General features: G+C 51.3%; 1 protein-coding gene across 1 annotated transcript in view; it reads right to left on the reverse strand.

Annotated features, from left to right (window-relative positions):
- Shank1 (SH3 and multiple ankyrin repeat domains 1) overlaps positions 1-14,027 on the reverse strand; it is a 48,916-nt gene that overhangs the window by 25,836 nt on the left and 9,053 nt on the right. The window contains 8 exon segments of the mRNA XM_055613632.1: positions 455-481; positions 901-976; positions 1,119-1,232; positions 6,213-6,406; positions 7,163-7,493; positions 7,730-7,796; positions 8,019-8,096; positions 13,835-13,951. Of these exon segments, the coding sequence (XP_055469607.1) occupies positions 455-481; positions 901-976; positions 1,119-1,232; positions 6,213-6,406; positions 7,163-7,493; positions 7,730-7,796; positions 8,019-8,096; positions 13,835-13,951 (1,004 nt within the window).

Genomic DNA, 14,027 nt, shown 5'->3' on the forward strand with positions numbered 1-14,027 from the left:
CAGACCTTGGAATGTGACGTTCCTCCCCCCACAGCACAGCCCTGTGGCCCTGGATTCACCCCCTCCTCTGCCCTTCCCTCCCTCGGCATTCCAGGTTCTGAATCCCAGATCCATCAGAGAAGAGAAGACATGTGGGCACACTGGGGCCACCAACGTACACACCATGACACGGGACGTGTGGAGAGTCTGTCACCTGTCTATGTGTGAGCAGACACATGAGCATCTCTGGCCGTGCTTGCCCACAGCCAGAGAAGCGCACATGTTGCGAAGCCAGCCGCGCAGTCAACAGCGACACAAGTGCACCCATCTCGAGAGCCTTGGTTAGGGTAGGTATCAGGTTCAGGGCTCGCTGCCCATACATGCACGTGGATGCGTCATGCACATACACATTCTCATCCCCCATATACAAGCACCCCATCTTGGCCCCAGCCCCACCCTACCCCGCCCTTCTCACCTCCCTGAGTCAATCCCATCCATCAGACTTCAGAAGCAAGTCAGCCAGCAGCCAAGGAGGGGACAGGTGTCAGTGTTCCCTTCTCTCTGCCCCCACCCATGGGGGCCTGCTGGTTCCCCCCTCACGCACACTGGTATGACACACATATGTCCACAGTATGGGACTGCACACAGATAGGGGAACAGGAAGGAAACCAGGGCTGCTAACTAGCCCACATACAAGAACCTGGGGCCCCCAGGTACCCCCAAGCCTACATTTTGGGTATCCCCAAACTAGATGGTCTCAGTGGCTACCAGAAGCAGATTTGGGATTGGACTGTTACATTAACAGAATTCTGCCTTCTTCCAGCTTTCAAGTCCACCGAGATGAAAAAGAGGCCTTAAACAGTGTGCGAAGCATGGAGGGAGCTGGAAGGGGCGGGCACCTAGGGGTGTGAGGACATTTACCTTGGGGCATCGAAGCTGTCGTAGGAGCCCACTGTGTAGTGCCTGAAGAGTCTCTTTGCCTTGTCACTTCGGCTTTCTGCAGGGACACAAAGCCTTGGTCCCTCACTTTGTCAACAGCAAGCTCAAGTCTACCCCCAGACTTCAGCACCCCACTTCTATCAGGAGGGGCAGGAGAAACAGAAAGGTTGTGGGGTGTGATGGAGAAGGTTCCTTGTTACCTTGTCTTCCCTCCTGGGAGCGGTTTGCCACCTCTTCTAGGCAGTCAGAGGGGAACCAGCCAACTCGACCTTTGACCTGGCCTTCCCAGAAGCCTCCTTCCCCGATGCTGAGCACTGGATAGGACAGCAGGGACAGGGAATGTTTTGAGCTTTCTTTTTTCTCTCTCCTCTCTTCTTCCAACTGCCTCCTCCTTTTCTTCTTTCTCCTCCCCTGTCCCACTATATTTTGGAGACTAGTTCTCATGTCAGCCTCAAGCTCACTGTATAAGGTGGGTGATTACGACCTTGAACTTCTGATCCACCTGAGTTTATTTCCTGAGTGCTGGGATGACAGACGTGCACCACCACGTCAAGTTTATGTGGTGCTGGAGATCGAACCCAGGGCTTGTGCATGCCAACTAAGCCCTCTAACAACTGAACTCCAAGCTCTTCTTGAGATTTCTGGGTTCCTAGGCTCCCCACATACTTGGCGCACATGGTCCTGTTATCCTAATACCCAAAGATGCCCTCAAGATATATTTGAGGTATGGGGGCTAGAGGGGTGGTTTAGCAGTTGAGAGCACTGCCTGCTCTCCCACAGGACCTGGGTTTGATTCCCAGCAAACACGTGGCAGCTCTCAACTGTCTATATCTCCAGTTACAGGAACTCATAAGTGGTGCACAGACATACATACACACAGGCAAAAGGTTCAAACACAGAACAGAAAAAAATATTTTAAAAGAAATATCTGGTGCAGGATTTTTGTGTGCGAGTTCAAGGCTAGCCTGGGCTATATCACAAAATCCTATCAAGAATCAAAACAAAAATCGGTTGGGGGTGGTGAGATGACTCTGGGCAGGAATGCTTCTTGTGCAACCCTAAGGGCCGGAGTTTGGATGTCAGCAGCTGGCTCAAAATAAAAGCTGAGTGTGGCCATGCACCTGCCTTTAACACTGCCGTTAGCAAATAGGAGGATCGCTGGGGCTTGCGGGCCACTAGCCCCACTCCAAGCCCACTGAGAGACCCTGTCTAAAGGGAATAAGGCGGAGAGCGATACAGCAGGACACCCAGAGCTCCTCGAATGCGCACCTGGCCGTACCCATCCACACCCCAGCAGTGGAAGCAGATGGATGAGGACTTTAACATTATTCTCAGTACCTAGAGAGTTCAAAACCAGCCTGGGCTATAAGAGATCCTACCTCAAAACAAAAGACAGAAAGTCTGAGAAATGGGAGAGAGCATGATGGGAAGCCAAGTTGGGACAGTCTGGCATGTGAGCTTTCTGAACCCAAGAGGGGCATATCAGGTAGATTTGAGCAGACCGGGTTCTGTGGCACCGTCCTCCTGAATAGGGGCAGGTCCGCAATTGGTCCTTGCCCCTTCTGGTTCCATCCACAGCCTAGTTGAGTGTCCACTTAAGCCTCCAAAGTCCTGTGGTCAGATGGTTGCTCTGACAGCTGTGCCCACCCCTACCCCTGCTTCTCTCTCTCTCTTCCTCTCTCTTTCTCTCCACCTCTCTTGTCATGGCATCCTCTCTTTGCATCCCCCAGGCACCCACAGCTCTAGGTTTTGACAACTCTCAGCCCTTTAGCAGACCTGTCCTGTCTGTCACCCATCACCATGCTGGTGTTTCTTGTCTGGTGTTGAAGCAGAGACAGATGGCAAGGACACTGGTCTCTCACTCTGGGCCAGAACTTTGAGGGAGGATAATTTTACTATCCCCATTTTAGTGATAAAGAAACTGAAGCTCAGAGAGACCATGCCACTTGTCACCTGCCTCAGGTCCCAAAGGTAGTTACTGTCAGGACAGGATTTGAACACAAGCCTTGTGTTTCTAAGGATAAAGCTTTGAGTAGCTAGTGTGTGCCTCAGTTCCCATCCAAAGACCTCTATACTGTTGCTAATAGCAATAGACAGATGCTCTTTTCTGTATCTCCAGGATTTTCTCCAACTTTGTTCTTGGTCCTTCGCCCATTTTAACCCCTCCCCAAATCCTTAACTCTTTCTTGGTTTTTTGAAAAAAAAAAAAAAAAAGCTGAAGGCAAGCTGGGGCTGGTAGCACAGGCCTATCAACCTAGCTGCTCAGGATGCTGAGGCAGAAGGATTGAAAATTTAAGATGTGCCTGGATTGCAGAGTGAGTTCAAAGCCAAACTATGGGACTTGGTGAGATCCCGTCTCAGAATGAAAAAGTGAAAAAGGGGGTAGGAGTGTGGCTCAGTGGTAGGGCTCCTGCCTAGAATCCCACAGTGAGGTGCTGGGGGCGTGGCTCAGTAGTCAAGAGCTTCCCAGTAGAGAGGCTGAGGTGCTTGGCTTAATGGTGGAATGTTCATCTTCTGCATTCAACTCCAACTACTGCAAAGAAGAAGTTGAAGGGCTGGGAATATGGTTTATTAGATGAAATGCCTGCCTCATAAGCATGAGGACCTGAGTTCAATCCTCAGCACCCATGGAGAAAGCTGGACGTAGCATAGTCTCTCTGCTGGGGAGATAGTGACAGGCAGATCCCTGGGGCTTGCTGGCTAGCCAGCCTAGCCTGCTTGACAAGGTCCAGGAGAGAGAGAGACCCTACCTCAAAAAAGCAAGGAGGACTGGTCCTGAGAAACATAAACACGCAACTGTCTAGATAGCTACACACATACACACATAGGCACACACTCAAAGATGCGGAGGACCACACTGAGAACTCTCCACCATATCTCAGATGACACTAGGAGTTGCCACAAGGCTCCCGGCACTCCCTACACACCTGCCCTTGCCCCCAAGGATATGAGGCAATGACATGAGAGGAAGCCCCAGGTCATAGATGCAAATAGACAATAGGGCATCCAGAGATCTGGGCTCTCAGGTGTCTTGGCCATGTCTGACTGCTTGGGCTTGAGATCAGTCATTTGCTCACCAAACACCCACTGAGCACCAATCAAGTGTCAGGTACCAGGCCAGCTGGACACAACGCACGTAGTTCCTGTCCTAAGAGAGCTTCTAGACCAGTGTCCCTTGAAGGAACACCTACAAGCGGTACAATGGTCAGGGGGACAGAAGAGGCTGGCCGTGGGATCATGTGCCTTTAGCCCTGGCATTCCCGAGGTTGGTACAGGAGGATTACCTCGAGTCTAAGGACAACCTGGTCTACACAGTGAGTCCCAGGTTAGCGAGGGCTACACAATGAGACACCTTGCCTCAAAACAAGCAAACAAACAAACAAGTGTGGAGGCGGGAGTTGGAGAGATGGCTCAGAGGTTAAGAGCCCTGGCTGCTCTTACAAAGGATCCAGGTTCTATTCTCAGTGTGGCAGCTCCCAACCACCAGTAACTCAATCCCAGGGGATCTGATGCCCTCTTTTGACTCCCACAGCATTGGGTACACACGTGGTACACATATATTCACGCACGCAAAGCTTGCATACACATAAACTAAAAATAAATATTTTTTAAAAATAGTGGAGGGGGATGTGAAGGCCACCCAGCCATGACGTCTCTCACCCCATCGACTTCTAGGCTTGATTTGGACTATCTGGCTGGCTTGGCAGGCATCCCCTTCCTCCCTCACTACTCTGTGTGCGTCCCTCCTGAAACGTGCCCTCAGCCTAAGAGAATGACCTTCCCACACAGAGGAGAGCTGTTCTTCAATCAAGGGTGTGTGAGTATTTGCACCCCTCTGCTAGAACCTCCAAACGGTCTCAGAAACAGAAGGAGGGCTGGAGAGATGGCTCAGTGGCTAAGAACATTTGTGCACAATCATGAGGACCAAGTACAGGACCTAGTACCCACGTAACAAGCTGGGTAGAGACAGGATTGCTGGGGCTTGCTGGCTTTCATCCTAGACTTTGCCTCAAAGAAATAGGCAGACAGTGGCCTCCACATTTACACAGGCATAGGCACCATACATATTTACACACGTGCGCACACACGCGCGCGCGCACACACACACACACACACACACACACACACCACGGACACCCCTATCCTTGTCTGCTATGGAAAGACAGACCACTGAGCCCATAAAAGATCCAACTTGCTGGATGAGGACCTCTAAGCACCCTTCAAGGACTTCCTCGTGTCTATGTCCTCTGAAAGAATCCTCCTACCTTGTCCAGCCATCTCTGGTCTTTCTCTGCGTGTTTATGAGAAGGCTGGCTCTCATGCAGCATTTGCAGCATCCAAAGCCTGGGCCTAAGAGACTCAGTGACTTTCACGATCCTCCCTAGAGTCTCCTTCTGAAGACAGTGAGATGGAGAAGTTGGTTTCTGGAACTCTTTTTCTCTAAGAGGTGGTGGGTCCAAGATTTGAGCTCAGACAGCCTGCTGCCCAGCTGCTACACTGCAGGGCTCCTGGATAGACTAGAGTCTGGCAGAAAATTATGCTCTGTTTGGTATAAATTATATTGCTTTCAACATGGTTCCCTATCTCCAAGGCACCCACTTGTGCAGGAAGGCACACTGCCCATGCTGTGAAGGCTTTAGTCACTGTCCTCCAGAGGGAAGACCAGGCATGCTCACTTGTAATTCCGGTACTCAGGAGGTAGAGGCAGGACGACCAGAAGCTCAAAGAGAACCTGTGTTGCTGAGTTCGAGACAAGCCTGGGCCACATCAGACCCTGCCTCAAAAAGGAAAGCTCCAGGAGCCAAGCCAGTGGCCCAGCGGATAAAGTGCCTGCTGTGCAAGTGCAAGGACCTGGATCTGGATCCCCGGAACCCACGTAAAGGCCAGGCGCAGCTGTGAGAGGCTGCAGGTCCCAGCACAGGGAAGCAGAGCCAGGACGGTTCTCGGAGCTTGCTGCCTAGCCAGCCTGGCTGAGTCACTGAGAGACCCTGCCCCAAAACACAATACGGAGAGCAACTGAGGATGACACATGATGCCAGGCTCTGACCTCCACTTACACACTGTGTACAGGCACAGACGTGCCCACACACATTCAGACTCTTACGCACGTGTCAATCAACATGCCTCCAGTGCTCAGTTCCTCTCTTCCTCTTGACACTGTCCCATATAGTACCTCCCTCTCCTCTAAGCCAAGAGGGGTCTCTCAGGGCTCTTTAAGGGCCTCAGAGTGCATAAGACAAGGGAGGTCTTTGAGCTTCCCTTCACCCGGCACCCACCCAGCCCTGCCCTGTCACCTTTGATCTTCTCGCCTTTACTCAGAGAGATCTCCCCCTCTCCTTGCGCCTGGTATGACTTCACGGCCATGAAGGAACGTCCGGGTACCGCTGAATAGAGCTTCCTACGTCTGCCTCTGCTGCCCAGGGAGCCCCCAGGGCCTCCTGAGCCCCCAGTTCCCCCAGCTGGCCCATCTCGGGGTGTTCCGCTGGAGCTGCATACACAGAAATTGTGAGAGGCGGGGAGAGTGGAGGGACAAGACACTTGTGAGGGGCGAGGGTCCTTGGGTGGAAGGAAGGGAGAGCATCATGGGGGGAGAGAGGGATTGAGTGCTTTTCCAAGCTCTGGTGTCCTCGGGAGACCAGCGGCAGCCCCTCCTCCTGTCTTCAGCCTCCCAGCTCCACCCCTCCCACGGTCTGCACAGCACAGCCTGATTCAGCTTCCTGAAGCTTCACCGGTACATCCCCAGCTCATGAGCCTTCAGTGACTCCTAGCTTCCTCCTGGGGCAGATCCAAGGCCACAGCCAACTGTTCCCAGCCTTCTCTACTTCCTTGAGACCTGGGACACACCTGGTGGGCCTCCCCCTCTCTATGACATCTTTAGTGCAGAATGGCCCCCTCTCCTGCCCTCTCAGCTCCCAGCTTCCCCTTCCTGAACTCCTGCACAGACTTGGATTGCTCCCAAAGTCCCTGGCCATCCCAAGCCCCTCTTCCTGCCCTCTTTCCTGTCTCCTAACCCTGCCATCTGTCTGTGCTCATTGGTTTCAACCTTTCTCTTTTAGTGTTCTAGCTCACCCCGTGCCAGGAGTGAGGCCAGGCACCCCCTAACACCCTCATCTCACCTGTGAGACAATTAAAGATGCAGGTGGGTAGGGGACCCACGGCTCTTGAAGGCAGAAGGTGGGGGATGGGCTGGTTGTGTGGGTGCTAGAATGGTTGGGTCAGGGGCTGGGAGCCTGAGTTCGCCTACCTGGGCCGGCCTCTAGGTTGTCTCTTGGCATCCTCAGGATGTCTCCCTCGGGATGGGGAGCGTGCCCGGGCACCTCGGGGGCTGCTGGCACTTCTGAGGGTCCCGCTGCTGAGCTTGGTGCTGGGGGCCGAGGGCTGTGATTGGCCCTGGGGTCCTGAGGTAGGGCCAGGAGTCCCAGAGGATGAGGCCCCTGGGGCCGAAAACACCATCCAATCAGGCAGTGCCATGCTTGTGTCACTGTTTGCTCGCAGCAGCGCGGGGGGTACAGTCAGCCCTGCGCCTGGGGGTCCCCGACGCCGGGCCGCATACTTGGGGGATTCCTGGAAGGGCACTGAGAGAAAAGAGTGGTGGACAGGGAAAGACCAAGAGGGCAAGAGGTGGGGGGAGAGAGAAAGGTAGAGATGAGAAACTGGGGTGGTGGCAGCATTCCCGAATCTCTCCCGGACATCTTTGGAACAGGGAGAGTTTCCCGCCCTGACACCCTTCAGCCAATCAGGCCTCTAACTCCTCTGTAACCCCAACATGAACCCCTTAGTTTCTCCTTTACCCTAGCTTCTTTTCACTCACCCACATCTTGCTCCCGATGGTTACGGATCAGTTCCCCCAGCTCAAAATTCCCAGCAATCACAGCCACCTGCAGGAGGGGGGGCAACAGGTAGATGCTCAGCAGAGCACAAGGACAGCAGACATCTTGAATTCCTCTAACCTAGACTTCCACTCTCCCAGCCCACCTTCCACTCCACTGGCCTGACCCTCTCCTCCTCCCAGCATTCCTCACTGCCAGTCTTCTTGTCCCTTGTCCTTCTGTGTCCCCTCTCCCAGTCCTGCAGCTGCCTATTAACCCCGAACCCCAGACCTGGAAGGGTGTCTGTCCATTATTATTTTTCACATCTTTGTTTGCTCCACGGTAAAGGAGGATCCTGGCACAGGTCTCCTGAGAGTGACAGCCGGTGGTCCAGGAGGAAAGGAAAATAAATAGTAAGTTAGCATGAGTAATAAAGCTGTTATGCTGGAGATTCAGATGTACTCTGGCCTAAACCAGAACTACCCAGGACAGCAGCCTCTGGGCAATGTGGCCAGTCAGAGGAGAGAGGGACTATGTGCATAAAATGCACCGTGAAGGTAGGCCTGGTGGCCCACATCTGTCATCCTCATTTACTGGGGAGGCCGATATCAAGGACAAGGCCAGCTTGGGCAACTTAGCAAAATGCTTTTTATCTCAAGATAAAAAGTAAAAAGTGAGCCTGTGAGGTAGACCAGTTACAGGGCCCTTGCCTAGATCCACCAATGGGGGAGGGGAGCTAAAGTGTGGCTCAGTGGTAGAGCCCCTGCCTAGAATCCCTCAGTGAGGGGTTGGAGGTGTGGCTCAGTGTTGGGTACCTGCCTAACATGTGCAAGACCTGGGTTCAATCTCTAACACTGCAATGTATAAATAAATAAGGAGTTTCATAGACTTAGGATGCACAAAATATATCTCCAGTAATTTTATGCTGATATCATAAAAGCTGATATCATACTGAAGTAATAATACTTTTATAAACATCAGATTAAATAAACTCTGCTGCGAACATAAGTGTTGTCTGCTTCCTTCCCGTTACATGTTGTGCTGCACCGAGGAGAGGCAGCTGGCCTTTTTTTTTCTGGACATTTGGGGCAAGAGAGGTGTGAACTGGCATGGGTGCTGTTCTCCACCTTGTGAGGTGCTGAGTATCTCTTGTTGCTACCACCGGACTCAGAAGTTGTCCTCTACTAAGGGGGTTGCACTCCAGATGTGGCTAAGTATCCCCTGTAGACAGAAGCTCCCTGCGCTCTGTGAAGGGCTCCTTGCTGGTGTGCAAGGCACCGAGCTTCAGAAGGGAGAGTTGTCTGAGAGAAATCACTGTGCTTATCTCACAGAGGAGGAAACTAAGCTCTCAGCATTGTTCAAAGTCATGTGGCTGGTGACAGATTGACCCCAGATTCATTCCAGGTCTCTCTGTGTGTGTATGTCTGTGTGTGTGTCATATGTGTATGATGTGTATATGTGTTCCCATGTGTGACTATGCACATGTGGAGGTCAAAAGACAATGCTGCTTTCCACCTTGTTTGAGACAAGTGTCTTCTTTAATGCTGCCTATGTCTGGCTAGTTGGTCCATGAGTTTTGGGGAGATTTCCTTGTTTCCATTCCCATCTCCCTGTAGGAGCAGTGAGATTACACATTCATGCTGCCACACCTGTTTTTAGATGGATTCTCGGCATTTACTTAGGTCCCCATGCTTGCATGCAAGTGCTTTTTATCTTTGAACCATCATCACCAGTCCCTTAGGTCTGCCAGACCCGAAAAGAATAGTACACACAACATAAAGGTAGGAAGCAAGGTAGGAGAGAGTGGGCGACACATACACCCTAGCACTGCCATCTCTCTCTAAGCTGAACTAGGTCTCTGAGATGACCCAAGAGGCCATTCCATGCCAACCTCAATACCTATCACATTCTCTTGCTCCAACCATGGTGGGCACTTGCCCATAACAGACATGCCTCTGCTCAAGGGCCTTTGCACCTCCTGATCCAAAGAGCTGCTTGGAACCCTCCACTCACTGATTTCTACACAGCACATTCTCACTTCACTTAGATTTTATTAAAGCGCCATCTTTTCAGAGCGCCCTTCCCTCACTGGCTCATCCTTTGTCATTTGCTTGAGGCCGGGTCTCAGGACAGCCTGGTCCTAGCTGTGCAGCCCAGGCTGGCCTCAGATGGATGGTGACCTTCTCGTTCGTCCTCCTGAGTACTGGCAGGGATTCACATATCCTCATCTCCGTCTGTGGCTCTCTTGCACAGATAAGCCAATATTAACCTTCAAAACGCTGTATTCCAGATAGCCCTGTTCTGTGGTACCTGCCCTCTTCCATGTAAGTATCACACAGGTATGGGTCTATCTGTGATGCCCACCTCCTACAGCGCTGTCCAGCCCACAGGGACTGCCCAGAAACATTTACTCAATGCAGTAACGTCATCTGGCCTTTGTCTTGGCCTGGACAAACCCACATTGGCCTCCAGTTCCACTCCACTCTGGCTCTCTAATTCAAAGGTACTTCCTTATCACATCTTTTACATAGGAACACCTCAAGTGCATACTCAGTACAGGCCTTTTCTACAGGACAGGATCACAGCAGGCAACATTTGTGCCTAAACCCTTGCATCCAGGTACTGGAGCAAGCAGGATGCAAGCCTGGCCTTCAGATCCTAGTGTTTGCCTGGGTCCGACTGCTAACATCACTTGCTAAGTAGCAAAGCAAGTCCAGTTTGCATTCTCACCATGCTGTGTGTAAGCATGTATAGCCATGTATTCCCATGCTGTAATAAATGTTTTTGCATGTTTTCATGCCTCCCACAGTCTGCTCTGAGAGGCATGGGGCCATGGTGTGGTCCATAAGCTCCGTAGTTTATCCTGTGTCTGACCAAGTTTAAACATCCACATCTTAGTGAGTCTTCCCTCCACTGTGTCCCTGCAGAACCTTGTGTTTATCTACACACTAACTAAAACTCATCTCATGGGATTGCAATTATTTGTTTTAACATCCACCAAACTGAGAACTTCCTCCACCTTTCCTGAGGCCGGCACCATCCGCCCATCCCCACCACCTGGCACCAAGCACACAGTAGGTGCTCAAGGAATGAACTTGGAAGAGATAAAGATGGAAGATGTGGAGCTATCAATCAAAATTCATTTGCTCAAGTCACTCAATTATTCATTCATTTGTTGAGTCATTCAATCTGTCAAAAACAGCAGCCACCTGTCAAGATTTCTGAGCTCAGAGCTGCACACAGTTCTGGTGAAGATCCGTACACAGCTCCATCATTCATTCAGTCTGTCATGCATTCATTCATATGCTCACCGCACACCTTGCACCAAGGAATACTGTTTGCTGGGGGCTTAAGACAGAGCAGTCTGTGAGTTTTTGTCCCCACTCTTGAGAGAAACTCACAGCCAGCAGGGGCGACATGTGCATACCACAGGGCCAAGGAGACAGACAGCGAAGGGTAAAGGTCAGACCCAGCTCAGATAGGTGGCTGGATGGACAGATGGATGCATAAATAGATGGATGTAGGGATGGATACATGGATGTAAAACAACTATTATGTGCTGGGAGCTTGGGACAGAAGTAGAATCTACCAGATTCTGTTCCCACCCTTGAGAGGCTACAGCCTAGGGAGCCAGGCCTTTGCAAGGACGATGGATGGGTGGACAAATGGATGGGTGGACAGACAGATGGCCAGATGGCCAGATGGATGGATGGATTCTGGATGGATGGATGGATAAGTCAGTGTGTGGATGAATGGTGGATTAATTGATTAATGGTAGAGAGGTGGACAGACAGATGGCAAGATGGATGGATGGATGGATGGATGGATGGATAAGTCAGTGTGTGGATGAATGGATGGATGAAATGATTAGTGGCAGAGGGTAGACAGACAGATGGGTGGATAAAGGGATGAGTGGGTGTGTAGATGAATGAATAGATGCATTGGTGGTAGATGAATGGGAGATTAGATGAATGAAGGGCGAGAAGGTGGATGGACAAATAGGTAGGTGGCCGGGTGGATGAGCGGGTGTGTGTATACGTGGGTAGATGGATGAGTGGTGGATGGGTGTATTGATGTGCCCATAGGAAGCTGGCTGGGTAGAATAAGAAGAGGGAAGACAAGGGAGAGAAGTGGAAGATGAACTCACATTTGCTACTCAATCTGATAGCAAGCAGAATGTTCACCTGTTTGGTCCTTTGTACGAAGGCTATTCATGATTGACCCATTTTACAGATGGTGGGGCTTGGGGGAGGGAAGACTGAAGAAGGAAAAGCAACACACTCATCTGGCCATCCCTGGGGAATAGTGGCTGCTGTATAATTCTCTGCACTCAATTTTCCCTGCTCAGATGAATGCCAGCCTTCTGACCGCATCCTGGCAATTGACACTGGCGATGATACTAATAATAACAATTATTATCACGGCTGTCTTCTAGGGATGAATACTTAATGTACACGATCACTCATCCCTTTCAATCAGCTGACATGATTCCCATTTCAGGGAGGACAGAGCCTCAGAACATGGAAGGCACTTGTTGGGGTTCTTCCTGGGTGCTGGGAGCTGGGTTTTCTTCTCTCTCCATCAAGCAACTGCCCTGGAGTCAGAGGTCCTGACCCAGAGGAGCAGTAGCGAAAGCAGTAGCAAGTGGGAAGAAATGCCAGCGCCATGTTGTTGGGTTTGAGGAACACCAGTCCTCCCTTGGTGCTGAGCATCCTGCTCACTGCCACAAGGCGGCACTTGGATACCTGCCATTTCCCCAGCACTGAGAGTTCTCAGGAGGCAGAAGGGGCTGGGGCTGGTTTGGAAGACTTCCTGGAGGAAGAGGTGGGGGGAGATGATCAGCAGCATCCCAGCAGGTGCTGCCTTCCCTACCCTGAAGTCCCCCAGGCAGCTCTTCAAAGGCAAGAACCTGCGGAGAGGGGAGGCTGGAGCTCCAAGGGACCTGGTTCACCTGGGGTCTCTTGGTATTCAGGTAGCAAAGGGGTCTTGGCTCTTGCTGGCAGCAGGCCCATTTGGTGAGACCCTTGCCTCCTTTTTAGTAGGACATCCCTCCCCAGAGTCCCTGGAGAAGGGACCCTCCATACAACATTGAATTGCTGAATATACAACACTCTCATCCCCAGGCTGTACTTTGTCTATCCTCTGTCTCCAGCAAAGACCCAACTTCCCCAGCCTCTTTCCTTTTACACAGCTTACACTCCCTTCCTGGAGCACTCTTTCTCCACTCATCTACCCCTGATGTCTTGACATCCTTCAGAAAGCCACCCCCACCCAAGTCCAGACGCAGCTCTCAAGGGAACATGATTATCTATAACTTTACCGAGCACTGAGGATTAGACCAAAAGCTCAGTATAAAGCTTAGTCAGACACAGCAGAAAAGCTCATTAAACATGGTGGGTAGATGGGTGGATGATGGTTGGATAGATGATGGGTGGGTAGGTGGATGGATGGATAGAGGGATGGATGGGCGATGGGTAGATGGATGAATAAATGAATGGATGGTGGGTTTATGGGTAGATGGATAGATGGAGGATGCATGGCTAGGTGGATGGATGGATGGATTGAAGATGGGTGCGTAGACAGAGAGATGGATAAGTGAGTAGACAGGTAGCTGGGTGATGATTAGATAATAAATGGATAGATGATTGAATGGAGTGAGTAGGTAGGTGGATGGAAGGATCAGTAGACAGATTTGTATATAGGTGGGTGGGTAAGTGGATAGATGATAGGTGGACAGATGAGTGGGGATGGATGGACAAATTTGTAGCTGTACAGATGAATGGGTGGGTGGTTAGGAGAATTAATGAGTGGTGGGTATATGGCTGAATGAATGAGTAGCTGGGTGAATTGTGGATGGATGAGTGGATATGTGGGTGGATGAATGAATGGACAGGTGTATGGATAAGGGAGTGGATCGATAGGTGAATGGATGGATGGATGGATGGATGGATGGATGGATGGATGGATGGGTAGATGGATGGATGGGTGGGTGGGAATGGTGAATGAACAGAGAGAGGTTGTAGAGATAGGAGGCTTGAGTGGAGAGGGCTTGAGCTGGTGTGAAGCATGTGCCTTTGAAGGGGCAGGTGGATATTGCTTGGGCTGACCTTGTTGTAGAGAGCACAGATGTGCAAGGCCGTGTTTCCTGAGGCATTTTGGGCTCCAGGCTCAGCCCCATAGAAGAGCAGGTGTTCCAGGTGCTGAGAGTGCCCTCGTTGGCAGGCCTGGGGGTACAGGGAGGTCATAGGCCTAATTAGACCCCATCTGAGTCCTCCCAAGGCCCTCTTCCTCGAGCTCAGG

Source organism: Psammomys obesus, unplaced genomic scaffold (assembly GCF_907164565.1).
Source record: "Psammomys obesus unplaced genomic scaffold, mPsaObe1.curated_primary_1811, whole genome shotgun sequence".
In the NCBI taxonomy this organism is placed as follows: Eukaryota; Metazoa; Chordata; class Mammalia; order Rodentia; family Muridae; genus Psammomys; species Psammomys obesus.